This window comes from Thunnus maccoyii, chromosome 16 (genome assembly GCF_910596095.1).
Source record: "Thunnus maccoyii chromosome 16, fThuMac1.1, whole genome shotgun sequence".
Lineage (NCBI taxonomy): Eukaryota > Metazoa > Chordata > Actinopteri > Scombriformes > Scombridae > Thunnus > Thunnus maccoyii.
The window spans coordinates 20,214,386-20,242,178 of NC_056548.1; the positions used below are offsets into that span (position 1 = coordinate 20,214,386).

Genomic DNA, 27,793 nt, shown 5'->3' on the forward strand with positions numbered 1-27,793 from the left:
CTTAAGTATTTCTGTTTTGTGTTTTTCTTCTGATGTTCCAGTTATAGTGATGACTTGCCATCCCAGAAATGTTAATTAAATGTTAAAAGTCATTTCCTCTCCTTTCTGATCACACTATAGTGTTGCATGGTGGAAGTGACTCTCTAATGCCATCCTGTGTTCACATGAGAACATTGATTTGTTTCCAAAGACACTATACCAAGCCCTCATTTAAAGCCAATGTAGTTTCAAGCGACTCAGATTATCATTGAGATGCATGATCACGCAGAGCACAAGGTGATGAGTCTTGTAATTGTGATGCTCCATTAATGATTCTCTGGAGTATATCTAAAGTAGACTGCTTTATACTAACTAACTAATTAACTTGTCCATAGTGACAGACTCAGACACTAACTCAACCATGCCAGTGGTCCCCCCCCCCCCCCCCTCTTTTGGGTCTGAAGCACTATCCCAAGGTCAGCAATAGCAGGAGCAGCAGAGCTGCCACTCATCTGCCAAACCCTGCAGGGAAGAGTATTTCCATCTCAAGCTCCTACCCCTGTGACCCAGAGACGGGAGACCACAGGGCCACAAGGATCATTCCAGACAGCAGCTGTGCATCATGACAATGAATGTATGCCCTGCAGTGCACCATTGGCATGCAAGCTGCTCATCAATTTAAACTGAGGGGTTTCACTTAGTTCAAAGAGATGATGATGTTTAAATCTGAATTTATAGCTTAATGACAGTGGAACAAGGGGGTGTTGTGTGTTTACAAGCCTGAGTGGGGTTCATGCTTAAGAAAGGCTCTTAACTGCTGTTTTTTCAAAATATGAATATAAATGTGTTGATTTCATAGTGTTAAACAATAGCCATATTGTTTACTTTGTATATGCCTATTATTTAGCTCTTCTGTCAGTAGTAGGTGTCTTCAAGCTATGTTGCTTAATATCCAGTGTTTTTCACAATAATACAATAAGGTTCAATTAAAGGAAGTAATATCATGGATTGTATGCAACGATACTTAGATTTTTTCCCTGGAGGACTACATCTACCAAGAGTGATTTTTGTAGTTTCACAGTAAATAAATGTCGCCCTCTCCTGGCTGTAAAGCATGATTACATCAACAATAAACGTCTCTTCAAGGGCAACGCAAAGATCCGCCTACTGCCACTTGATTGGTTTAGGTCACAATTCTCGCAAGCTCATTGGATACGCGGACATCAATTAAATGACGAATAGGGAAATGTAAGGGAGGAAAACGGTACTGGTGAGAAACGTGGGTTTACTCTTGTATATTTTCTACTTTGTGTCCTCATTGTATTCTGTATGCGGTTTGTTTTCAGTCTTTTCTCGGTTTTCAGAAACAATGTTGAAATGTTCTGTCTAAATTCACAGTCCTTTTCCCGCTAATGCTAAAGACATTATGACTACAAGCTAACGCTCGCTGCAAATGCTAACGACTGTGCCTGTTGACAGTGTCACAGCTCAGTTAAATGACTTAAATATGAGTTTAACGTATTTATTCCAGACTGAGCGTGCTTGACTGCTTCCTGACTGGTTCATTAACCTCACTGTATTATCCAGCCAATGTTACTTATGTGCAGCAGTGATTAAATGAGGATATAATGTTCTTTACTCTAAAGTAGATTGACTGGTTCAAACACTTAAAACATAAAACATCTTTAACATGGACGTGTTTTCATATTGTGAGGTGAAAGAATAGTTATTGTATATTTTATCTAGTTATGTTTGTCAAGTAGTTTTCTGTTATATGACCACTAGGTGGTCCAAGAGATCCCTTTATGAGACCATAACATTGATACAGTCAGCTTTTCAGCACTAACGGCTCAGCTTTCAGGATGGACATTGAAAATCGATCCCAAGAGCTGATAAAGAAGTAATTGGAATCGATAACAGTTTGCCATAATAGACAAAAATCCATAGATCAAGACTGTGCTGTTCCACAAACAATAATATTGTTGAATTTGCCAGTTAAAATAAATCCCACTCAATCACAATTGTAAAAGCACAAGCCAAAATAACAAAATACCTTGAACACATAGCCATTCACTTCAATTCAAAAGGTCACCCCTGACTTAACTTCATATCAACTTTGGAATACTATTACTGGGAGGTTATTATGACCCGTGTGACCTCAGTACATTACCATGTGTTGCCCTTTTCAGTATTTTTAGACATTTATGCCTCCCAGCCTCTGAATCACTGTGCTACTGAGGAAACTGATCAATCATAGTTTCTCTTACCTTGTGTGTGTGTGTGTGTGTGTGTGTGTGTAGGTGTGTGAGTTTCACAGTTTGAACCATGACTGCCTCAAGGAAACTGGCGTCCTTCCGCCTGCCTCCCATGCCTACTGTAGGTGAGCTGATAAAGCTGTACAACCTGCGAGCTGAGAAACAGCTGTCCCAGAACTTTTTGTTGGACATGAAGCTCACAGGTCAGTTTTACGGCTCAACTCTTTTCTTTCTCTTCCTCCTGCTCTATCTGCATTGCACCAATACCTGCTACCTCCTATTCTTTGTTACTGTGTCTACACTGACTGAGGACACCATAGTGTGTTTTTCCAGTTCACTTGATTGCACAGCTCCACATAGCCTTGTTTCTAGGCATTGAAACCGACAGGCTTCTCTGTATGGGTAAGGTTGGGTAGATCTCCTGCTAATGTGAATGGACCGAGTCAATTGTTTGCAGCCCTTGCGGTGCTCCTGCCTTAATATAATTATCAGTGATGCAGTGCAGGTCTGATGTGCTCTCTTGTCCTTGGACAAGGTGACTGTTAGATTAATGCATCTCATCTTTATCACACAGAGGCAGACAGGTAGTGCTACATCACACACTATTAATCTCAATTTAGAAACCCAAGACTCTGATGAAGAGTATGGTGTAATATGATGCATGAGTTCAACTAAGTTAGTATATAATTCACTGATTGTATACTTTTGTTGTATAAAAATATCAGTGAAAAACATCCCCATCTTTGCAGACAAAATAGTGCGTCAGGCGGGCAGTTTGAGGGATGCCCATGTGTGTGAGGTGGGTCCTGGGCCAGGGGGCTTGACCCGCTCCATCCTGAACGGCGGTGCGACAGACGTGATTGTGGTGGAGAAGGATACACGCTTCATTCCTGGGCTAAAGGTAAACTGAGCAGCCACATTGAGGTTGGCTAAATAACAATGTACAAGGTTCTCAAGGTCATTGGGCCATTCAGGAGAAAAAGATAAAACACCTCCACCTGTCAGTTGAATGAGACCAGTTCATCTATTTTTAACTGCAGTATCATTAGCTACCTGGAGAGTGACTGATGACTACGTAGTTTTTCTGAATGCTCGTTCATTTTTCTAATTTAATGTTGTATCACCTCTTTTTCTACAGCTTTTGTCTGAGGCAGCACCAGGCAGGTTGAGGATTGTCCATGGTGACATACTTACTTACAGAATGGACAGAGGATTCCCAGTAAATATCTCTAAGCCATGGGGGGAAGGTGAGAAGATGTAATTATACAAGCTGTCACGATGGTTAGAGTGTAGTAAATCCATGGAACTAAATTGTGTGTATTGTGTATAAATATGTGTTTTTACAGATCCACCAAACCTTCACATCATAGGGAACCTACCATTCAGCGTCTCAACCCCCCTCATCATCAAGTGGCTGGAGAACATGGCCAACAGAACAGGACCCTTCCTCTACGGACGCACCCGACTCACGCTCACTTTTCAGAAAGAGGTTGCAGAGGTATGTAAACACTGTTACATGGTGTTAGTCTTCAGGATGTGTATCTGTCAGGATGCAGCACTCTCAACCAGGAACCAAGAATACAAGCAGGAAAACCTGCCTGAATTAAGTTTCAGTTGAGTTAAAATAACTGTGAAAGTTGAACAAATCTTAAATACCCTTTTGTATTTTAAGCATGAAGTCTACTCATGGTTTCACATTGCTCTTGTTCAATGCAGTCACAAATGTATGAAAATATTGTGTAATGAATGACTAATTTTGTTAAGATTAAATATTGATTTCTTGATCCATTATTAATGACAACATGAAACTAAAATAAATAAAACTGGAATATTTTTTACATATAGCCCAGGCAGTTCATTCAGAGCAGGATCTAATGATGGTTGCTTTATTATTAACATTTTTTAATGAGGATATATTCATATTAGAATACATCTAAATACTCATTTTGTTTCAGTTTGGTGCCTTATCTAATACATTTACTTTACTAGACATGTTTGGATAATACCAAAAGCAACATTATATGACCTCAACAAGTTACCTTGTCTTTCTGAATATGTATTAGTGAGTACTAATTTGTGGTAGTTGTGCTCTCCATCCAGAGGTTGACGGCCAGCACAGGGAGCAAACAGAGGAGTCGCCTGTCCATCATGGCTCAGTATCTCTGCACAGTCCGCAACTGTTTCACCATCCCTGGACGGGCCTTTGTCCCCAAACCAGAGGTAAGAGTTAACTTTGATCATTTCCATCATCATGGAAATAATAAAAAGCAATTAGTCAGTGTGTTAAAGCTTAATAAAGCAATGTTGGCACAGGGATTTTGATGTTTTTGTTTGTGTTAGCAAAGGATAGTTTCATATTTTGTTCCTGTGACAGTTTAATTAACCAGATAATCTGGGGTTCAGTTCAGCATGTGCTGGACTGCTCGAATTGAATTTTCTGCTGGCTTTTGGAGTGCACTGGCAAGAACTATATTATTATGGTCTATTCCAAATCATCTTCCTCTTCCTTTTCCTCTTGTTTACCTACACATAAAAATACACACTCCTGCACCCCCTGGGAGTTTGTTGAAATAGGATTTCAACTTTCAGAACACATTTAGTGAAATCATGAAATGTTAAGAAAGTTTCATGTTGATTTCAATCTTTAATACCAGTGTGGGCAGTCAGGACACCACTGGCAGATGGACACATTACTATTTCAAAGTTTTTACCATAGGACAGCAGCAGTACCTCGACCTCCTCACATCTCCTAATCTCTGCTCCTCATCTGGTCCCATGTTCCCCTCACAGTCCCTCATCATGTCACCATCACTCATCCCTCCCTCACTGTCTTTGCTTCAAGGCTTCATTAAGGCTGTGTTGAATCAGTGTTGTCTCTGTTCTGTCTTTGGACCCTTTCTAGGTTGTAATGATGCCTGGTGGGTATTTGAGATGTAGCACCATCACACTGCGCCTTGTAATGAGGGCCTAGTTCTTTTTTAGGCCCAATTTCTCTCCCCGTGTCTTTCAGCCCGTGTGCGTGTATCAGTGGCGAAAGAAAAACGTTCACTCTTACATAACATGAGAATGCAAGGGGTTTTTTTTATTTTCAGGGTGAGGATTTATAGTAGGACTAGGGGGCGCATTAAAAAATAAAAGTACTGCTGCAAAATTTGAAATGTCAGCGCTGGTTCGTAGACCGCTCCACTGAGATATATTTTGAGATTACGGTAACACAAGTCTTTTGAAAGACTCAGGAGCTCCCTTACATCCCTGTACAAATGAAACCATGTTTTTCTTTTCCTGAATTAAAGGATAGGTGTTAGGTTGATGTCGGAGATGGACTGTTGGTCCCTTGAAGATGTCGTGGCTCTTTAGGAGACCCACTATAGGTAAATATTTAATCTCCTATGAGGAGAAAAATGCAGCAGAGTGAATGGGACCAGTGCTGATTGTTCATTCTCTTAGAAGAGATGGTTCCCAATGATTATTTCATCACACTCAGCTGTCTTTCTGTGCATTTTTTTTTCCTCCCTTGAGTGTCTTATTTTTGTGTGTATGTCAAACCGTAGCTTAATGGATTTCGGCGTGCTTGCCCTGCTGTAAATATGCACAGATGTGTGCATGCGAGTGTGTTATCATGAATGTGGTATGTATAAATGTGAACAGAGAGGACTTCACAATGCATGCACATACATGCACTGCAGATGAATCAGCACCTCCCACATGCCCACAAAGGCCATCTATCCCCACTAAATGTTTTAATGGGCACTTGGTTGAATTGATATCATTAAGAGAGATGATGGCTGTTTGATGAGCAGGCTTCTTGCTGCTGGTGTCCTATAAAAGATCAGAGAGCACAGACACTATATTAATGCCATCATACTCTCTGCATTGTGCATGCCCGCTTTTTACCAGTATGTCATGTAGTATAATTCATAAAAAGCTCTATGGCTCTGAATTGTTTACTGCTGCATGCAAGGGTAATTACGCAGAATTGCATGAACAATAAAAATGTCCTGTCTGATTTACAGGACAACAACAAAGATGGCAGGAGCAGAGTATTGAGGTTGTGACATACAGGAATATAGACTTCTGGCTAAAAGCAATCGTTTGTCTGTAAACTTGACCTATATATCGGTGAGAGAGGCAAAATGAGTAACTGTGTTTGTGTGTGTGTGTGTACGCGCTTTTTCAGCAGGTGTGTGTGACTGTGCCATAACTATAGCCAATAAATCAGCTCAGTGGTCTAATTGTTGGTATTATCCTGTTCCCTCTGAAGCTTTGGGATCACTGATTGTGTTAATGAAAAGGGATTGTTTAAAATGAAGCACAACCGGGATTTCTCATTGTCTGCTCCTGGCATGTCTTTGTCATGTCTGAACCTGAGGCTCTTTGTTTTGCTGTGAGTGACTGAGACGTGTCTATCCTGGAAGACCTCAGCTCAATCATATATTGATAAGATATTTCTGTAATTATGAATATTTTATGTGGAAAAAATGGTACTAGTTGGTCAGCCGCTTTTAGGAACCCTTTCCACTTGCGCACGCACACACACACACACACACACACACATATATATATCAGATCACGGTCACTTGTGGGGACATTACATAGACTTACATTCATTTCCTAGAGACTTATCCTTACCCATAACCACTGCTTGCCTAACCCTAACCTTAACCACTGGCCTTTTGGGGACACGGCTTTTGTCCCCAATTGGACAAGTCGTCCCCAATTAACTGGTCCTAGGTCTGAAATTTGTCCCCAAAAGTAGCCTACGATAGACCACACACACACACACACACACAAACTCACCGCCAATGGCAATTCTCATACAACCACAAAATATGCAGCAGCAGGTGCTATACTACACATATGGCAATTACTGAAGTGTTAAAAACCGTCTGAAGTGGCTTGATATTGTGTAATCAAACAAACAACGAGCCACAGAAAAAGCAATGAAATTACTGAACCTTTCCAAATAACCATGATGAGAAAATAGCATCAAATAAAGGCAGGGGAAAGGGGAAGTGAAGCGATGATTTGAACCTATAGGAGCTAACCAATGTAGGCTAATGGGATAATGCTAAAGGAAATATTGGATCCATTTTGCATTAGCAGCTGCTGGGGCTGTTATTGACGTGGGGTGGGCAGATAGGCTCTTATCCTTGCTGTTTAATCTGCCTGTCTTGTTCTTCTCGCCCCCGGACTGCACCTCTCTTGTGTCACATTGAGTGACTGAGATTGTCCTTGAAGGTTTCTGAGAGCAGCAATTGGCTGCTTTGATGGTGTTCCCCCCCAGGCTCAGTGCGCCCTACGTCTGTCCTGCCACAGATCACACCTGCCTCCCTAGCCTTATTAGTCACACTCCTCCTGTTCATTCTCACATAGACAGACAGATTGAGTGATCTTTAAATTGCTTCTGTCATTCACAGCAAGAAATAAATCTGAAAGATCTTGTTTTTAAGTAGTCATTTGAGATTATAGACAGCTTTTCTGTTGTTGCTTTAGTAATCATATGCATTTCTAATTTATATTCTGGTCAGGGGTCAAGGAGGACCATCAAGGCATCTGTGTCTTCAACACGGAGATCCAGTCATCTTCACTGCCTCTCGACATAGAAAATAGCTGATTTGCAAAGAGTAAAGAGCGTGTGTTGACTTGCTCATCTCTCTTCCCCTGCCTCTCTGCTTCCTGGTAGAATGTAATTAAAATCAACTTCTGTCCGTCACAGGCAGGCCCATACATTAAGTCACGCAGTGGATGCTACATCACGAGCAACCTGCTGTCATCCTCTGGAGAGCTCCTATAGGGTTCCACATTTTGCTAACAACTGCCTTACTCAGAAAAGGGGAGGAAGGCAAAGTGGGAGATGGAGTAATGATTGCTGGCAAGTAGTAGGGAAGATATGAAATTCAGAAAAATGGATCGATAACTGTGTTGAGGTGACACAGAGAGAAAACATCGAAACTGGACTGAAACCCCAGTTATATAAAAGAATAGAAGCAGTTGTTTGTGGAAAAAGAAAAGACAATTATTGAGTGGAAGTGAATGGAGAGATGTATATAGGCTGGATCTGATATAGAGAACGAAACAAACACTGTGAAAAGGATGTAAACGCTGCAAAGCCCTCCTGTACACGAGCAGAGAGTGCCACAAGACAGATTCATGACAGAGATCGATCTGGAAGTAGAGTGAGGCGTACCTCCAGCAGATGGTTGTCTGGGCCCATTGTCAGCCCGCTCTGAGTAATGGATGCATCAGCCATCACCCACCAACTAACTGAGCCTCACAAGAGGAAAGCCCTACAGATGTTCGCCTTGTACACAATCGTCTACCAAGACCACAGGCCAGATGAGCAGAGCCTAAATTAAATTTGTTAATGCTGCATTGAACATCCATTATGGCTGGCTGTTATCAGGGAGAGTTTGGACTCAGGCAGTATAAATTCAGCAGACACATTCACCTATATGATATTTTTAAAATGTCTTTTTGGTTTTCTCTCATGCTAAGCTGTCAGCTGGCGTGTCAAGTATCAAAATAATGATGTCCTTTGAATTCAAAGGGGTGTTTTTAGTGTTGAAAGTGACCCACCTCAGTCCAGTGTAATGCAGTGGCAGCCACAGTGATGGATGTCTAGGCTGTGACCCGAAGTGGCCCAGCTCTCGCCTCAAAACTAAGAGTTAGAATCTACTCAGAGGGACTGCACTGCTTTTCCACCTCCCGTCACACACTCTACAGGCACACAATTCATCCAGGCCTATTCCTATCTCGTAAACGGGGTCAAACACGGCATCAAGAGTATCGGGGAAAGTTATTTCAATGACTCGTGCGAGCACGGTAAACGCCTAAGGGCTTGGTCTCAATACATCACAGACCCAAGGTAAAGAAAGCTAAAAATACTCTCCTCCCTCTTCCTCCTTAAACAAAATGCAGAGGTTGGCAGAGTTGGCTTGTGAACATCTCCAGAGATCTACGGCTCCTCCTAACAAGAAACCGTGCCGAGGCTCGCTCAGAGTCAGCGTTCAGAGTTTAGCAAATTCAGCTCTGTTTGTTTAGTGAGCACACCAAGAGTATATGCAGATGTTTTAAAGAATAATGCTGAAACTCTGGCTACACACCAAGGAAAGAAGGTCAGCTTCCAATAAGTATATCACTAGACTACAATGGGAGGCATCATTCTATAAGCTGTTAACGTAAAAGGTTGTTTGAACGCTTCAGTTTAAACTTCATGCACTGTGATTTCATGACTTCACTTCAGGCTTTTCAGAGCAACTGAAGTTGTAGGTTGGATTTTGTGTTCATTAGGTTTTGTACAGGTCCAAGCTGAAAAAAAATTCAAAGCTAATAATTTTGTTTCAGCTAAATATTAAAATAATTCTTTGCATACGTGAAAGTAAAAGTACTGTTGAACAGTGGCGTAGGTTTGGTTTGAACTTTGATAGGGACATTTTTTGTCGGATGGCCAAAACATTTGTGTATGTGTACTTGCTCTTTATCACTCTTTTCTCTTTCATAGGCACATTCAGTTTGCACACATACACACACAAGGAGCCTGACTGCTGTTTACTGTACTGGATATTCATTTGCATTTTATTTTATTGATAGTCTACTAAACTATAAATCTGAGCCCAAAATTAATATGTAAAAAGAACATATGAGTATTGCAAGAAAATCAATGTTTAGAAAGCTGTAGGTAATATGCTGCTCTGTAACTCGCTGCTATAAGGTTTTCAAACCTCACTTGAGATTCTGTCCTGCTTTCAGTTTGTTTATTTGGGCAAAACAACTCAAGAGTTTCATGACAGACTCACATTGAAACTGATGCTCAAACTTATCTTTAAATCATCTCAGAGACTTCTATTTGCTGCTGCTTCCGTAATAAAATGATGCCACACATTCACAAACAGATCAGTTGGACAAGCTGTGGCTAATTTAGCTTATAAATAATGTTCATGTCTTCATGATACATATGCAATAGTAACTCTGCTCTCCTCTCATGGAAAAGGAAGAGATGGCATTAAATAGTAAATATTTCTCTTACTAATTTCAGAGATTAATGTTTGGATTGATTACAGAATATTCTTATTAATTAAGCTCAACTGTTTGACACTTTGATTCTTTTTTGCAAATTAAGACCAGATGTCTTAATTTGCTTTTGGGAAGAATTTTCACCAACAGTAATGAAGTAATTTATTTAAACAACATGTCTGAGCAACGGTCACAAATTAGCTAACAACACTTAACGTCTGAAATTAAATTTAATATCAGATGATCTTAGTTTTGTCCAGTGAAGTCGTTTTCAATTCTGTGACATTTGGAGCTTTTAAACTATAAACACTAACCGCTTCACTACTGCTGCTGCTTTCGGGGTGCTGCTAGTCAACAATGCGTATAGCTTGAAGCTGAGGGGTTGCCAGATCATCAGGTTGAGCAACCCCCATATCCTATTCTTTCACTCTTTCACTCACGCAGAAAACACACAAACCTATATAATATACGAGATCTGTAAAAATATCGGTAGGGACAATCCAGCAACACCTTGATATTGGTAGGAACATTGACATCTATATTTTAGCTTGTGCTTCTCTGTTATGCAATAGAATATTCTCTACCATAATCATTTCCATCAAGACTGAAAAAAACACACTCTTCAACCATTAGCCTCCCTCACCTTCAGCTCACCGAATACTCCATACCCGTGCTCAAATCTGAAATATTAAAGGGCCTCCTTTGAACTGTCAGAGTGTATTGTTTTCCTACAAACGCTCCTTTTGTCATCTCCGTAGCTTTTACTGCCTTTCTCAGCAGTTTACTGCGCAAGCCAAGGTCGTTGCTGTTATTCCCCAGCCTCATATGAGCACTGGGACCAGAGGAGAGCAGCTCCAACAAAGGAAGGTCATTCTTTCTCAGTGTTGATGACCGCATTATATCTCCAGTATGAACCTTCATGAGCATAACGGCTGTCCAAAACAACGAGCCGTGCATTAAATATGGTGACATACTAGAGCAATTTGAGCGCCCACTGTGTTTTGAGCAATGTAGTGAACGTTAATGGAGTTTTGGTGACTGATGGCATTACAGCTCCTTAACACGGTCTGATATCTGTCTCGCTCTTTTCTATCTGCCAGCCTGACTGGTGGAGTGTGGTAACGCTCTTTGTGTGAAGTCATCGCCTCATTGTCTTCCACATTTCCCGTTTTCTTTTTTTTGCGGTTGATCTTTGGAAAAGGTTATTTGCTGGTCATGAAGGTCAATAAAATAATCACTGAATTGGACGTGGTGGAGAAGTTCAAAGAAAAGCCTGACGCATGATTAACCCCTGCCTGGAATTGACAAGTGCTCACCTCCCCTCATCTAAGCTCATATTCCAGATCTGTCATAGCGGCAATACAGGGTGAAAGCCTTTGATGGAAAATGTAGGTTAAATACACAGAGGAGCAGATCTTATTAGCGTTTCCCCACGAGAGGAGTAGTTATTTGATCTGAACTCTTGTTGCATAACCAAGAGGAGTGGGAGAATGAGAGAGAGCCTTGAATAATCCATGTTTGTTTCAGGAAAGCATATTCTCACTCAGTTTGCGACTAGGCTCCAATCAGCTGTAATGAGAGGCCAGATTCTCTTGGAAAGTAACTATTTAATAAGCATTGCGTCTGAAGTGTATACTGTGGGCTATGGGACACAGATATTAAAGCTGAAGAACACGCTGTGCAGTATTCTTATATGAAACAGGCTCTGCTTAAGGCAAATGATATCTTCATGTAGAAAGTCGTGCAAAGGTTGATAATGCAGAGTAGAAGTTTTTGTAGTTTTCTACATCTTGGCATTTCTCTTTTTATAATAGCCTTCTTTGCAGTTTTATTTAGAGATTTTATTTGTTCGTGAAGCCAATTTGATGAAACACATTTGCATTTCAAAATGTACTCTCGCCTTCCTTTATCATTTTTGCTGTTCTATGCGTTTGCATGTGTCCGGTTTCTCAGGTTTAGTGATTCATGTTAGTGATAAAATGCAGATGTCATCTGTTTCGCCCTTAGGTGAATGTCTGTCACACACACCCGAATCAAATCAAATTTGAACTTTATTATACAAAGAAGGAAATTCAGTGGTTTGAGATGAGAAGGAAATTACTCAGGCGTTGAACAAAAAACAAAAAGACAACAAGACTTTTTTTCATAAAAGGAACAAAATCAAAAGCAGTGACTGTATGTGTTACCTTTCTTTTGTCGTCATCGTTCATTATTTTTTATTTATTTATTTATTTAAGGCAGACAGGAAACAAAGGGGAATGAGAGATGTGTATGACATGCAACAAAGGTCCCTGGCTGGATTCAAAGCAGGGATGTTGCAGTTATGTGGCATGCGCAGTAACCATTCGGCTACCGAGGTGCTCCATCATTCATTATTTTTAAATGGTTAAACAAAACAAGACAAATGGAATCCACCAGCTGTACTTTTCTCCTCCCATATAATTGCATAATGTCAGCAGCTAGTCTTCATGTTATCATTAAATTCATGACTTTGCGTCAGATGAAGCGGAAAACTGAGATAACTCTCATTCCCTGAAACTCCCAGGGATGCTGTTTCACTCATGTATTAGCTTATACTATCATCTCAATAAGGAATAACTGGAAGGGCTCGGGTGTGGTATTTAAAGGAAGAATTCCTTTTTCAAAACCCATTTGCGCAAGGTAATGTTTTATAGATGTGTATTTTAGTTGGACTGATACTGCTGTATTCCTGGGCGCTGCGTATGAGCAGCCTGCCTGCCTACACTCAGCACAGCCTGTACTATCCAACAATCTGTACATTTGGCAGGAATATGAATGCTGTCTTCATAGTTATGGGCCACACACATACAAGCACTCAACAGACTACAAACGGTAAGCATGTTGCTTTCACAAAATAGTTTTATTGGTAAAAAATAGAACTACTTGCACAAGCACATTGAGACAACTGTATCAGAACTTGTGAACTGTTCATCATCACAAATATGCTCTGGCAAAGTAAGAAGTGCTAAAGCATCCACAAAAATAAGCTGCAGTTATCAAAATGATAAGTCAACATCTTGGTACAGTATATGCAGGAGAGTTGTAACTCTTTAGACTTTTAGGACCTAGTCACTTTGCACTCTGGCCATTTATAAGCTTATGAATTGCGTGCTGATGATCAAGCTGCACAGCCACAAAAAAGAGAAATCTCTAGCTTCTATTTCCCTGCTGAATTCTATCGACCATTCCCTTTTTTTTTTTTTTTTCCAGAGTGCCAGTTGTGTTTTGTATTTGTACTGGTCCAAGGGAGCTTGAAATGCTCAGCCATTTGAAACAAACTGCTGTCAAATAAAGTAACACAAGCAAAGGTGCATTTGCGTAGTCTTCTTATAAAGAAGATATGGTATGAACATGGTATTGTATCTTATATTGAAACAATCCAAGGGAATCCTGATCCCTCAGTACAAACAAACACCTTAAAAGTCTAGATACTTGTGTACAGTTCTCACAGACTAACAGTGAACCGGAGTTCCTGAAACAAATATTTTTTTTATTTAGAAAATACACTCCAGTATTCCCAATGAAACACTCATGCCTAGTGAAGTCTTGCTGTGCTGTGGGAAATGAGGAATAAAGAGGATTTAAAATAACCCTTGAAAGCTGCACTGGACTGTACACAAGCATCTAGTTGACTTGAGACTTAGTCTGGCAGAACAAATCACAAATCCATAAAACATTTGCTAATGTATAATTCATGTACAAACAACGCAATAAAAAAATAAACAGAAAGAACTCCAGATAGTATTAAAACGTGTCATCATGAGACGATTTTGGCACATTCTCGAAACACATAACGTGTCAGTATTAGTTGATGACATGGCACATTCTTTACTCTGTTTATTGCATTGGTTATGGTGCCTGGGCAGTGAGTTATTGTCAGGAGGCCAGCTCTGTTGGCTATAGTCTGTGCTGGGCAAGATGGCTAGTGGGTGGGGCTAGAAACCTGGGCCTAGAGGGCTGCCAGGGCCGGAAGTGGTGCCCACAGAGATGCCCGTGGCGTCCCGGTAGCAGCCTGCAGGTGGCGAGCTGGGCTTAGCCATCTGCTCTCCCCCAGGAAGCTGTTTATGAGAGAGAAGGAGAAAAATGTGCAGTTCTACACATCACTACCAAAGGCCTGTCTCAAGCAGGAAAACAATATTCCTCCAATCCTCTTCCCTCAGAAAAGAGTAGACACACTGGAACATGACTGTGTGAAAGCGTAACAGCGCTACTGACATATGAGTAGGTGGGAGTTCTGTTTATGTGCGCCCGCTGCCGTGCGCATGTGTGCGTGCGTGCGTGTGTGTGTTGGGGCGGCCATGCTTTCAACATGCATCAGCATTCTCTTGTCAGCGATCACATCCATGTGACATGTGACACAAGCAGGACAGAGGGAGGTGGGTAAAATGAGAAGAGACTGACAGGTAGGAAAGAGAGGAACGGTGGCGTAGTCAAGTGGCTTCTATTTAAGACACCGAGACCTTCCGCAGGTGCAGACTGGTAGCATATGCGCACTGCTGATGCACTTGGAAAACAAGTCACATATGGAGAATGACTCAAACCTTTTTTAGCTGCCTGCCACAAAGCTACCCAGTCAACCATGACTCAAGAAGCTTCTCCCTCTCTCTGCTTCGGTTTTGCTTCTCTTGCCACTGCACCATTAAACATCTCTTCATGCCCGTGAAAGTAGTTGCACGGTTAAGACACCATAGCAGCTGACGGTAAAAAAAGAACATTTTCTAAAAAAAAAACAAAAAAACCTCTGACCACATAACACGGATGCTGCTGCCTGTCACTAGCTAATAAAGGGGATTAGTCAGAGTAGTGTGAGCAGAGGCTGTGATTAAAGCTTCTGGAACATCAGCAAGACAAAAAGATGCCCCCCTAAACAACTTCAAATCACTGACTGACATGCACCAATCCCCAGACAATAAAGATACTTGAATGCTGAATTCTGTTTCCATGGCAGTGCGGAGGAGGGTGGCAGGAGTGAAAAGCACATGCAAAAAAAAAAAAAGCCGGCGTGTCTGAATGTTTACTGTGTACATAAAGACACACATGAGCATGTGTAAGTGTGTGTGTGGGGGTGTGCATGTTTGAGGGCGTGCTGGTGTTTTTGTGCCAGGAATGGGTAGATGGATTGGGATGGGTTAGCTGCTACTTACAGACAGGTTGTTTTTTTGTTGTTTTTTTTTTTGGTTTGGATGAGAATATGAAAACAGCATATCAGAGAGTCCACTCTGCTGAAGGATTGAGTCTCCTTCTATCAGTTTCTCTCCATCTCTCTCATATTTCCACCCCGCAGAGAGAGAAGCAGGCATCTGTTTGTCTGCATTTTCTGTCTCACATCCAGCCCAGCAGCCCACGTCTACTCCTCCTGACAGTCCTCTTTGAACAGTTACAGCAGGGTAATGTTTCTACAGCTTTTCAGGCACAGGCATATTGTGTGGCTATGTCTCAGTCTTCTACCAGGCATTCCGCTGTATTAATACACAGACAGGCTCCACACAGCATGCTTTAGAGGCAAAATATCAACGTCATTCTAGTAGCTAACAAAAATATGACCATTTATCTCAATCAGTTCCACATAGCATTCTAGTGGATAAGTATACGAAAAACTACAATGGCTTGCTATGGGGGGGGTAGGGTTTCCACCTACTGCTTTCAGGCATTATATTGCCTATTTTGTCAAATGGGAGGGTTCCAAACGATTGTAAATAGCAGCTAAATGATTGCTTTTTTCTTTTAATTCAAACCTTTGGCGAGGAAAAAAATCTACACGGAAGGCTTCCTTATTTGCTTAATCCATTCCCCAGGGAACTCTTTCTCTGATTTACTGATGAAGGATGTCTGCATTTGGTTAGCGGCTTCCTTCGATTCTGCAGCACCTTATCCTGGCTCCTTACACATTCACACTGTTTGTTCCAAGGCGCTGCTTCGGGAATACCTCCACTGCTTGTGCTTGCAGAAAAGAAAAAAAAGAGAGAGGAGCAAAGATACAAGAGAAGGGAAAAAAAATGAATTCAAAGTTGTTGCCCTCCTCTCTCATTTTTTCTCCACCTCCATCTGGAGTAGAGCCTTGTGTCTAGCATAAGCCGTGATGGTTTCCCCCCAGGCTCCTCTCCCTTAAGCTGAAGCGTACACAGCGCTGCTTTATTACACATAGTCCTGCAGGCTGTAGCCAGTCTTATTGTCTAATGGGGAGAGAGAGCAGTACTGGTGCTGGAGCTCCTGCTGCTGGAGCAGCTGTTGCTGCTGCTGCTGTAGCAGCAATTTGTCGGGAGGAGGGAGCAGGACCAGGTCCTGGGGGCCATGCCTCTTCCCCGAGCAGGACATGCAGAAGATGGACCCCCCCATTAAGAGGAATCCTGCCGAAACAAAGGCCACGTACACAGCACCCCCAGGCTCAAACTTATTGCTCTCTGGCACACTGGAGTCCAGGAAGTTGGTGATGACCTCGTTGGTAAACCAGGAAGCAGGCACCAGACACAGAAAGCCTGCAGCGACAAAGCAGCCACCACTGGCAATTGCAGCATGCCGTTTGGAGCGCCGTCCACCTCCCCAACGTGTGCATTTGAGTCCCAGGGATGCAAGGCAGAGGCCCATGGCAGCCAGTACGCAGCACAGCACCATGGTGGTGCGGGCAGTCTGCAAATACGCAGGTAGTGAAAGCACAGAATATTTAAGTGTGCAACTGAACATCCCTGTACTGTACCATGTGCAGTCCATCCACAGTCCCTGCATCTGGGAGATCGCTGTGATGATGTTGGAGCCCACATCTGCGCTGACCTTCCAGTTGGGCAGCAGAGTGGCCACCATGGCACCCATGATGCCCAACAGTGCCAGGACAAATCCAAATATCTGCATGCCCGTGGATGCCATGCTCCTTTACAAGATGATGCTGCCGCTGCCGCCTCAGCCCTTGTCCTCGCCAGGCAGCATTCACCCAGCACCAGCCAGGCTCGTCGACCCCACTGCCCAGCCGCCTCTCTCCCCTCCCTTGGTAGTTTACCAGCTGTCAGTCAAATCCTCAGTTCCTCAGCTCTTCAGCTGCGGCTCCACCGGACTGGAGGAGAGAGATGAAAATGAGAAATTGAATTGAGTGGGTCCCCTAGCACTCCCTCCTTCTTTCTCCCCTCATTCACCTCACACACAAGCACAGACTTTTCTGGCTGGAAACAAAGGACAGCATGAGACGAATAAAGGGGGGGCTGGCTCTGGCTGACTATAGGTAAGCAAAACACAGGGAGTTGTTGTGCATGTGTGCTGCCTTCTCCTTTGCCTTAGCGGAGCCCCATAGAGCTGTTATTGGAGAGGGAGAAATGAGTTTGTGGTATTTGCAATACTCAATAGCTATGTGGACTTAAAGCTGCAGTGCCCTCACCCCACTCATATACTGTATTTTCTATCACTTTGGTTTCACTGCTGTTTACCTAATAATCTGAGCCCTTCTTTTTAACATTTATACAACGTTATACTCAGCTAGAATACCAGTTATAATCTAGTCAGTCACTAATATGTAACTTTCTTAATGTACAGTTCTTTTATTATCATTATGTCGGACTTCTAAGCCGGCGCATCGTGACATTTTAATCTAAATAAATCGGTCGTTCTCGCTTTAGATAAATAATATAGAGGCTCAAGCTAATTGTTTATTGTTGTTCTATGTTAAAAGAAGAACCAAAAAGCGATGTTAAAATAATCCCTTACCCCGGCTGGTGCAGAGCTGTCGGTGACGCGTCACGTTGTTCGCAGTGATTCCTGTAAACACACACAGTCACACACTGAAAGGGAAATTCAGCCCGGACCACGGATCCATTCAAGTCATCCATTTCCTTAGCAACAGTGTATGAGTGAGGACATCCCAGCTCTATAGACCACACAGGCTCGACCGGAGCCTGGGAGAAATAACCGTACTGCTCTCTCTCTCTCTCTCTCTCTCTCTCTCTCTCCTTCTCTCTCTCTCTCTCTCTCTCTCCTCGCCGGTGTGTGTGTGTGTGTGTGTGTGTGTGTGTGTGTGTGTGTGTGTGTGTGTGTGTGTGTGTGTGTGTGTGTGTGTGTGTTTGTGTGTGTGTGTGTGTGTGTGAGAGAGAGAGAGAGAGAGAGAGAGAGGAGAGAATAGCAGTGTCTGCCTCGCAACTTCAAAAACAGCTAAACCTTACTCTCCTGCTCCCCAACTGCTACTGTACTACCGTCACCTGCTCCTTTCATGTCCACAACCAACGTTTTTTTAACCGTTAACAGTAACGGATAGTACTCTTTTCTTCATATGCGTTTCAGAAACACTTAACTATTTTACTTTAGAGCTAATCAGGCTACTTGCTGCTATCTCATCCTCATCAGTGTTTACTGTATAATGGTATTTACCTCATGAAATTCGTTTTATTCCGCCGCGAATGATCTGAATATATATTTCGTCCTTTTGTGGCCATAAAATCCAAATTAAAAAACGCTTTCTGATATTTCCATGAAGGTGAAGCTAATTTCGTTTGACATGAGTCATTTCAGATGATAAACTACTCAGTGCAATAAAAATAACGTGGGGGAAAAAATCAGCAGAAACTTCTCTTATCTTTCCAACAAAAACGTCTGAGCTCCTCGAAATAATCCACAGAGATTTACCAGTGAACCGTTTTTATTGGAACTACTTTCCACCAAAGAAATAGTCCCTTCAACAGTTACTTTATTCAGGGGAATAATCTGTATTTATCCGGAAAATTTGCCTTTTGAGAAAACAACATGGAAATACAAGAATATTTATGATGAAGTTCTGCAGGAATTTACTGCTCAGCTGATAAGGTGCCTCTTGAGAGAAATACTGTTTGTCTCTTTATTCTGGATGGAGAAAACTCTTCTTGCTGTATAATTTAAACGAACTAACAAATTGAAATTGAATCCATCCCATTTTTTTTCATTGAGCTGCTCTGTAATCGTAATGCAATACCGCTGCTGTTAAAAGATAAGAAACTGCAACGATGCAATATCTAGATAAGATTTCCAAACATAGCCCCGCTACACAACTGGGAGCTGTAATCTAATTAAGACAGAATAAAAACCTGCTATCATTATGACCAGATGAGCTGGTCAGACTTGTGTCTCACGAAGCTTTGTTTGGTTATGTTATGGTCTGGAGGCCAGAGGAGCATGTGTACCCCACCATGTCAAAAACTGACCCTCCCCTAGGCATCATCTTCATCAGGCGTCAGTCAGCAGGAGGCTAAAACTCACAGCTGCTACCCTGTCTTTCCTCTGCTTTCTGTAGAGGACATACAACAGGAGAGGGAGTGGCTAGGACGGCCTTGATTCATGAATGACAAAGAGGACAAAATGAGAGAAAGGGGGGGGGGGGGGATCAGTCAGGACTAATAGACCTGATACCCTTGGAAACGCAGATGTGTGTTGCTATTATTTTGCTGCATGGGCAAATCAGCAAAAACAGTCAGCTGTGGGAAATTATTTTGCCATCCCCCCCAACTACAGTAAAACAACCAGGCATTGACCACAGTGATGTGCAGCCATTACTTGTAGAAAGGTTGGTAGCAATTGATTTGTTTAGCTATTGATCTGTTTGTTTAATATGGCCCAATGTTCTCTCCAGCCCCATTGTTTTTCCCATAAACTACCCCTAAGAGACCCTTTCTTAGAATGAGATCTGGCCGGCATGCAGGGACGGTGCACACTATATTACCTCCAGTGTGATGTTGGTTTCGAGCGTCAACGCTACATTCTCCGGGCTCCTTGTGGGGATACCACTGCAGCAGGAAGAGAATTTTTTTTTATTCTGCAGACACACTACAGTATGGCGTGTGTGACCTGTCTCCTCGTAACCGATGAGATCCCTAAGTGCTGATGCTGGTGTTGTTCTGTGGGGGGAAAAAGATAAATAAATAAATAGATCATAGAGGGGGATGGATGAAAGGAGAGAAAAAGATGGAAGGAGAGAAGAGCAAAATGTAGTTAACATACACCGGGTGAGTGCAGATGTGTGACGTTGTGATGTGTGAAGATATTGCGGGCTATTATAAGCATGGTCCCCTTTATTTTATCACCTCACAGCAGAGCTCTCTAGCCTTTCTGCAGCATAGCTCTGAGGCACAGCCGGACCAGCCACGCTCCTTTTTGCCCACATGATGGGCTTTTATCGTTCAATTTGCATTTTCCTCTTTTATGTCCTCTCTTGCGTAATTGGTTTTCGTGCTCATCGTCCTGCAAAGGCAGTTTGTTCACAGTGGAGACATGCAAGTGTGATAGCTGTGATGTCGCTGTCAATGCAATCTTGTTGTGTCGCAGGGCCTGGGTCCAGTTTCACCGTACATAATATGTGTAAATCTGTCTAAGGCAAAAGACTTTTGACATGTTGTGAATTTATCGACATTGCCTGGGATAACGAGTCTGTTATGTTAACTTTGTTAAGCCTGAACTCCCAAGTACACAATGTGGAGTGGCATTTAGTGAGTTTTTAAATATCTCACCAAAACTATTTTCCCATGTTGTCCTTATCTGCTGTTCTGCTGGTTTTAATTCCACATTTCTGAGCAAAGTTTGAGATTTTCTATGACGAAAGCATCTCTCCAAGGAGCTGATCCTGTCAAAGAATAGGGCAGCGGTCTTGGTTGTCTTGTGTTTGTGCCCTGGGCGATCCCATGGAAAGTACACTGGGCTGCCTGCACAGGAAGCCAAAGCCCTTCCTCCCAAACCCCTCGAGCAACTTCAGCTTAGTATATTCAGCGGCATTGACTGCTGCCTTCTCCTCCTTGAGAGGCTGTCTCCCTCCACTGATGTAATGGAGGTTGTCTTCTCAAGGTATTGTCATGATTAATGCAGTTCTTCCCCTTTGGTTGCAGGATCTCTGCGAGCTTTTCTCTCTTGTTTTCCCGAGCTGTATATAGCTTTCATCCATCCCCCTGCTTTTTCTCAGAACCTGCCATTATGTAAGCACAAGTGTTGGTGGTTCAGGTAGCGCAGTGGCTGGTGCCCCAGGGCCCCTGCCATCTCATCTTGGTTACGCTTAGAGGGACATGACAAATTACTGCTCACACGCCATTGGGCAAGAACTCACTAAGAAAGAGACATTGGAGGAGGGAATGAGAAAGGGGAGCTGGAGAACCACAGGGCAAAGCTGGAGTAATAGAGTTCCCTACTGAGCTTTGGGAAGGTCAAACACATGAAATATCGTAATGCATAAGTGTGTTAATATGGATGTGTGACTATTGTGTTCAAGTGGGTCAGAAAAGGTCTCGAGTTGCGGACGAAAGCAGACATGTGACTTTTAGATAGAGATCTTTTATATTTTGCCCTTTTCAAACACTACCAGGGGAATTGTCAGTGTAAGGCTGCCTTTTTGCAATATATGGAAATGCAAGGTGTCAGGGTTGGTTTATTTGGTTTATCAGATTATTTAGTATACCATATGCAAGGGTGAGAACCAGGTTCAAAGTCTGTGTAAATGTTTGAAGTCTTTGTTTTCAGAACCTCTGATCAAATTAGGCGGATTTCAGAGTCAGAGCTAGAGGAATTTCCATGAGCTATAGATCGTTACATAACAATCTAATTTGGAGGCCAAATTAGTGGTAATGATTCACTTATTTTTCCTGCTCTATGCGATGGTTTGCACAAGCCTACAAGAAATGATTACATTCAGACCATCTCCAGACTCTGTCTGCCTCATATGTATGATCCCCACCTCCACCCTTGTAAAGAAAAAAGGGGGGGGGGGGGTAAGGGATAGGAGTCTCAATGAGGGAGAGATGAAGGTTGTCAGATAGGGTCAATATAAGTCAGTCTGCAACCCCAGTTGAGGATCTCCCAGCATATGCAAAGTATTTTCGGGGTTTGGGGGGAGGGCTGGTGGGTAAAGGCATGTTCATAGCATCTCAGTGGAGGGCCCAGGTGACAGTGCATGATTTAAGATGGAGTTTCCTTGCATGTTGAGGTTATCAGGGGAAGGATTAATGGCAGGGAGCGGGATATATTACAGTGGTGCTACCTAGTGAAACCGTGTAGCAAGGCCATACATAAATCATAGCAGCAAAGTGACTTGGACAAGCTGATGGCTGAAATGCTGCTGCCTGTATAGTCCCAATATCGACTTTTCCCGTTGCTCCTCTCTTAAATCATGAAGTGCAGAATATAAATGGCCTAATTATTCCAGCAGAGAGTGAAATTAAAGACGTTCCTTTTTATTGCTCCTTCCCAACAGATGGTGGTCTGATCTTGCATCACCAAAGCATTGGTAGATGCATTTTGTTTTTTCCAGATTTAACATCCCAACCAGAATCCCTCCTTGCTGATGTGACGGTTAGAGGAATTGATTCTCATAATACCTGTTCCAAAGCAAGTGATGTAGCCAAAGCTCCAAATGCCCTTGACACCACCTGCCACAAGGCCTTTGTATTTAAAATGCATAATCTGAACTAAAAGGGTTAGTGTATTAATAATAGACTTATCAAGAAGAAACCAAGGCCATTACTGCCTCTACCTATAAACTATGAAGTCATAATACATTGTGTCAAACATGACAAAAATCACCATTAAAATTAAACATTAGATTTACCCTAACAGCTGTACAGTACGTGCACTTACGGCGTGAACTCATAACATCCTTCCTTCCTCCATGTAATGCTGCACCCAGGAGCTTTCTCTGCACGTAGCTTACAGGGCTGTTGAGACAAACAGGCTCCACCGCCGCTGTTCTGTTAAACGCCACTGCGGCAGGAAGCTCAGCGGCAGCCAGGCATCTCCGAACTACACAGGGATCTATAGATCTGATTAGAGATAGAGCTGAGGTTTACAAGTGCCGCCAAATTCTACCACAGTTTGTTCACTGAAAAAAGGGAATCTTAAACATCTCATTAGAAATCCTTTGCGAGTCCTTGGACCACTTTAGTTTTCCTCACCTAATTATCGACGCCAGCCCCCGGCCCAGGAAAGGCAAAAGGCAGCTGTGAATGAGAGTGAGTCACACAATCCAGAAATACAGGCTTCAAGGATGCACGAGGAGCTCTGCAGGGCATGTAGTCTCAACAGGAGGGCTGTTGAGCTGAATTAGATGTCCTGTTATTTTACTTCTATGTACGTGTTTGCATGACTAAGAGGGAGAGCATGTCTGCGGGTGTGCTTAAGTGTTTTTTTTGCTTGTATGTCTTTTGGATTATAATTACAACTAATACAGCTGATGTTTCTTCCACCATTGTCAGTCTGCTCAGCCAGTCAGAGTACAGTCCTTCTCAGTACTTCCTCACTAGGCTACTACCAACTATGGAAAGACAGACAGGTGACTGCTCTGCTCTGCTGCCCACTGTCTGGCTGTGCCATTGGTCCACACACAATAGAGTGTACTCTTGACTGTGTGGTAGCCCCTTAAGCTATAAAATTCAAGCTTAAAACTATCAAACACTTGTAACAGCTGATGGCCTTTTTTCTGCTGCAAACGCAGCGATCCAGAAATTCTGAAATTGTCTTTTAATGTAGTTTGGTTTCTTTTGATCCCAACGTGGTGTTCAGAAGATAAATAGAGTATACTATCCTTTCCATGAGCACAAGTAATTGGAGAGAGTGTGTGTGCATGTATATGTGCGAGGGAGCAAGGCTCTGCTGAGTCTGGCACGATTACTTCACCAGTGTGTCATGTCAGCTTAGGGCTGACACAGGAAGGATCGGGAGGCAGCAGCTATTGAGGTGGTACTACAGCCAAGGTTCTCACTAACACCAGCACCACCAGTCCTCCACTTCATACTACATTTACATTTTTACATTTACATTGTTGTCATTTGGCAGACGCTTTTATCCAAAGCGACAATCGAGGCGTTAGAGGACAGTTACTCACGTAAAAAGTCATGGTATAAATTTTCAAGGGTACAACTGCAAGAAGAAAGAACGCTAGAAGTTTATTTTTTATTGAAGTAAGAAATAACTGGATTTAGACAAGTGCATGAGAAACAACAAGAAAGAAGTGCAACAATCAACAAAGTGCTAAAGGCTGAAAGGTGACTTCGTACCAGGCAGTGATGGTTTCTACCAGATGAGGACTAGTTCTGCTAAGGTGACCTTCAAGCTGTCCACCTTATTAATTCCTATCTCAAAACATACTCAATGAGCTGAGTTTTACAAAGTGAAGGTATACTGTGAATAAGTTTATCCATGACTTTCTTTAATGATTTTTTTTCCACTGAAGGAGTTGAAAGCAGGTATAAGCTGTAGCACCTATGTTGGGTGAGTCTGCCTTAAAGCAGGATGTGAGCTCTGTGGCTGCCTAACGCACCCATCACTGGATCTATGTATGTTTGTGCTCCGTTGGTTTCACCCTCAGTGGAAACCGTAGAGCTGGATAGACAAAAGACAGCATGATGAAGAGAAGAATGCTACAGTTAGTCAGGCTTATAGGTATTAAGAAACTCAGTGGTGATGCAGCGACAGGAAGAGAGACAGGAAAGAAAGAGAGAGGCTCAGTTTCTATGGTCCATCGCACAGGTGTTACTGTGGCAACTGGAACCGGCTCGCCAGCCAGCCATGCTGCGTCATCTTCTTTTCTGCCTTTCCTCTTTTCTTTTATCCCACTGTGTTGATCCCTCTACCTCTTTCTCTTTGTCCATCGTTGTATCTCTCTTGCCATTTGTCACTCAACCTTTCTCTTCAGCATTTTTTCTCCACACTTTGCATTCTGCTTTCTCTTCACTCTTACCTGCTCTTCCTCGCCAGTTTTTGCCCGTCATTCCCATGAGCACACTTTATGCAATTTAGTTTTAAGGTCTGTGCTAACCCCCTGCTGTTTGGATTTCTTCATGCTGCCTGTGTGTGTGTATGTATGTATGTGTGTATGTGTGTGTGTGTAGGTGGATGTGGGAGTAGTTCACTTCACCCCTCTGGTTCAGCCCCAGATTCAGCAGCCCTTCAAGCTGGTAGAGAAAGTTGTCAGGAACATTTTCCAGTTCCGCAGGAAGCACTGCCATAAAGGAATAGAGTAAGTACTATTATACAACTTGATGTGTTGAATGTTTTACATTTTTCATTCTCTCTTGCCTGACAGCACCGTCTTCATCTCATCATTAATTACAATGGTTTCTGATTTGTTTTTCTTTCCCTCACACTGACAAACGAAGACACAACTTTCAAGGCTTCTCTAACCAGAGTCTGAACATTGGAACATCCTCAGAGCTCTGTTAAAAACCACTAGCAACAAACCCACACACCCACGTGCATGTGCACGCTGCCCATCGCCCCCATGCCTGTTAGAGAAAACTGTATGTAGGCCCGGATAACAAAAGAACACTGGCTGTGTGAAAGAGAGCAGCAATTATGAGTCATTGAGGTGGCATAGGAAGACGAGGCAGCATATTTTATGTAACTGCAGTGGGTTGGCGGCAGCAACAACAACCTGGAGAGGAGGCACCAGCGCTGAAGCGCCTAAAAAGCATCTGTACTGCAGAGTGTGTTGAATTGGCTATTACTTACTAACATGCAGAAAGAACACCTTAGACTGGGGAAAAGGCTTTTTAAAGGAAAGGGCTACCTCTCTGCGTTGGATATTCTGGGGATCTGCTCAGGGTGAAAGCAAGAAAAACTAAATGAAAATTGGAAATTTAAATTACAGCTGTGTGCCTGAGTATTTCTTCTTGTGTCAGTATCTAACACCCCTTCACTGTGTAGCATGGCAGTTGAACAAATTAACAATTCATGAGCAGTTCTAGCCCTTTGTGTGATTTCAATTAACTTCACAGATTTGAAATAATTGCTGAGGGATAATTTCTTTCTGTTTGAACTTTATAATGCCATTAAACATGCATGATCATTAAGATATCAAAGCGACCTGAGTGTAGGAATCTGTACTATCATTTCTTCACTTTTTCTCTTTTTTTATTCCCCCCCAGAAAGTTGTTCCCTGAGGCGTGCCGTGTTGAGCTGACACAGGAGATGATGCAGAAGGCAGATGTGGACCCCACTCGACGCCCTACAGAACTCACTATACCCGAAATAAGGGCATTAGTGGATGCTTACGCTCATGTGTGCAACCATGAACCCAGTTTCCTCAACTATGAGTTCAGAGAGGAGCTCCGACTGAAGCACCTGGCTAGGCAAAGAAACATGCCAATGGACGCTTTTATGGACACGCCAACCGGCACACCACCAAGCCCCCAGCAACCCTGCTGAAACAAAAAGCACAGAAACCAAGAGAAGCCCACTAATAGCCTCTGCTAGCAAAGAGAGACAACAGACTGCTCTTAGCCTTGACATTTCCACCTGGCATAAGCATGCATTTTTAAAACGTTTTTCCCTGCACGCAGGGGCAATACAGTAAGGTAACTTGGTATACATGAAATCTTGGGACAAAAACAAGAACCACAGAGGACATAAAGGTCCTGGATGAGTTGGATCAGCTCCAAGACTTTGTTCCAGGATAGACAGCTCAGAGTATAATCATGTGTTTTTGGAGGAATGACAAAAGCATGTTAGTAACCCACGATAGCTCTTTAAGAGTATTGCTGCATAATGCTTGGCTGAGTCCTCTCTTTATGTCCCAATTCTTACTTCAGATCCAACTCGCACCTCGTCCTGTGGGACCTGAGACACGTCAGTGTTTTCAGTGTGATTTAGAGAATGGGAACAACATGGCAGCACCAAATCCAAGCCACTTTTCCCTTCCACTGTGTATCACATAGTCACTTGGGAGACAGAGCTTAAAGGGAGGAGGAAAGTGGTGGGAATTTTTCAGTTCAAGAAAGATATATTAAAGAGGAAGGAGTGCACTGTTGAATGTTTCTATTATCATGTTTTGATCGTGAGATGTTGTAATCTTTGTTTTTGCTACCACTGTACATATTCATCTAAACACTGTTCAACTGGCAAATGAAGAAAAATATTCAAATCTCATGTGTTGTTTTTGTTCTATTTAAATAAGAAATATCAATTCAGGTATGTCATTATCCATATTCACTACATTTCTTGGACAGAATATGATATATACGGCATGTATGTTAAGTAAATTTGATCCTGATTGTAGCATTTAAGGTTTTATATCGATAAAAGTGTACAAGTTTTTAAAAATTCATCTGTCAATACTAGAACATATTATCACCAACAGAACATTGCAGGGCTGTTTCTTGCCAGTGTGACAGATGGTATGCTAGGGTTGGCTTGCCAGAGAGAGAATTCACTCAGTTTTGATGATTGGTGGCTGTTAATCTCCAACCACATCTACAGATAGGTGAGCAGGACTGCTTCTTTGGCAGCCGAGGTGGTGTGTTATAAAGACAAGTCAGTCATGCCAAAGAAACATGGTGTGGTTTTGTATAACACATAAGCTTTTATTTTTGGTAGATTGTGTTGTAGATATGTAGAGATTGGTGGGTCTGAACTGATGTCACATATAGGAAGGGAGGTAATTAGCCACTGAATCAAAACACCTGCAAGGTTTCAGTGAAGAAATGCTGTAGAGATGTTGAGTTTGGCCCACCTAGTTTGTTTGCACTGTTTTATTCATTTTATCCCTAAGAAGTGAACTGCCAACATCAAGAAAAGAGTTGGCTGACCCCAAGACAGAAGAGGCCTAA

The 27,793-nt window shown here is 42.4% G+C and overlaps 2 protein-coding genes across 2 annotated transcripts; one reads left to right on the forward strand and one right to left on the reverse strand.

The window, feature by feature from the left end:
• Window positions 1-1,154: 1,154 nt before the first annotated feature.
• tfb1m (transcription factor B1, mitochondrial) lies at window positions 1,155-27,113 on the forward strand. The gene is made up of 8 exons (XM_042388074.1): window positions 1,155-1,258; window positions 2,280-2,437; window positions 2,984-3,135; window positions 3,373-3,481; window positions 3,581-3,732; window positions 4,335-4,454; window positions 25,079-25,206; window positions 26,114-27,113. Exons 2-8 carry the CDS (start codon window positions 2,305-2,307, stop codon window positions 26,391-26,393), a joined length of 1,074 nt encoding a protein of 357 aa, XP_042244008.1. The 5' UTR covers window positions 1,155-1,258; window positions 2,280-2,304; the 3' UTR covers window positions 26,394-27,113.
• On the reverse strand, window positions 15,356-18,197 carry LOC121880668 (claudin-20). The gene is made up of 2 exons (XM_042388075.1): window positions 17,958-18,197; window positions 15,356-17,313 (listed from the first exon to the last, which is right to left on the reverse strand). The coding sequence occupies exon 2, from the start codon at window positions 17,127-17,129 to the stop codon at window positions 16,404-16,406; it is 726 nt and encodes a 241-aa protein (XP_042244009.1). The 5' UTR covers window positions 17,130-17,313; window positions 17,958-18,197; the 3' UTR covers window positions 15,356-16,403.
• Window positions 27,114-27,793: the final 680 nt, after the last annotated feature.

What these genes read in the sequence shown, in the direction of transcription:
- tfb1m (XM_042388074.1), top strand. Translation starts at nt 2,305, where the DNA reads ATGACTGCCTCAAGGAAACTGGCGTCCTTCCGCCTGCCTCCCATGCCT. An exon ending in GCTTCATTCCTGGGCTAAAG is followed by an intron (nt 3,136 to 3,372) that starts GTAAACTGAGCA and finishes CTTTTTCTACAG; the next exon opens with CTTTTGTCTGAGGCAGCACC. An exon ending in CTCTAAGCCATGGGGGGAAG is followed by an intron (nt 3,482 to 3,580) that starts GTGAGAAGATGT and finishes GTGTTTTTACAG; the next exon opens with ATCCACCAAACCTTCACATC.
- LOC121880668 (XM_042388075.1), bottom strand. Translation starts at nt 17,129, where the DNA reads ATGGCATCCACGGGCATGCAGATATTTGGATTTGTCCTGGCACTGTTG.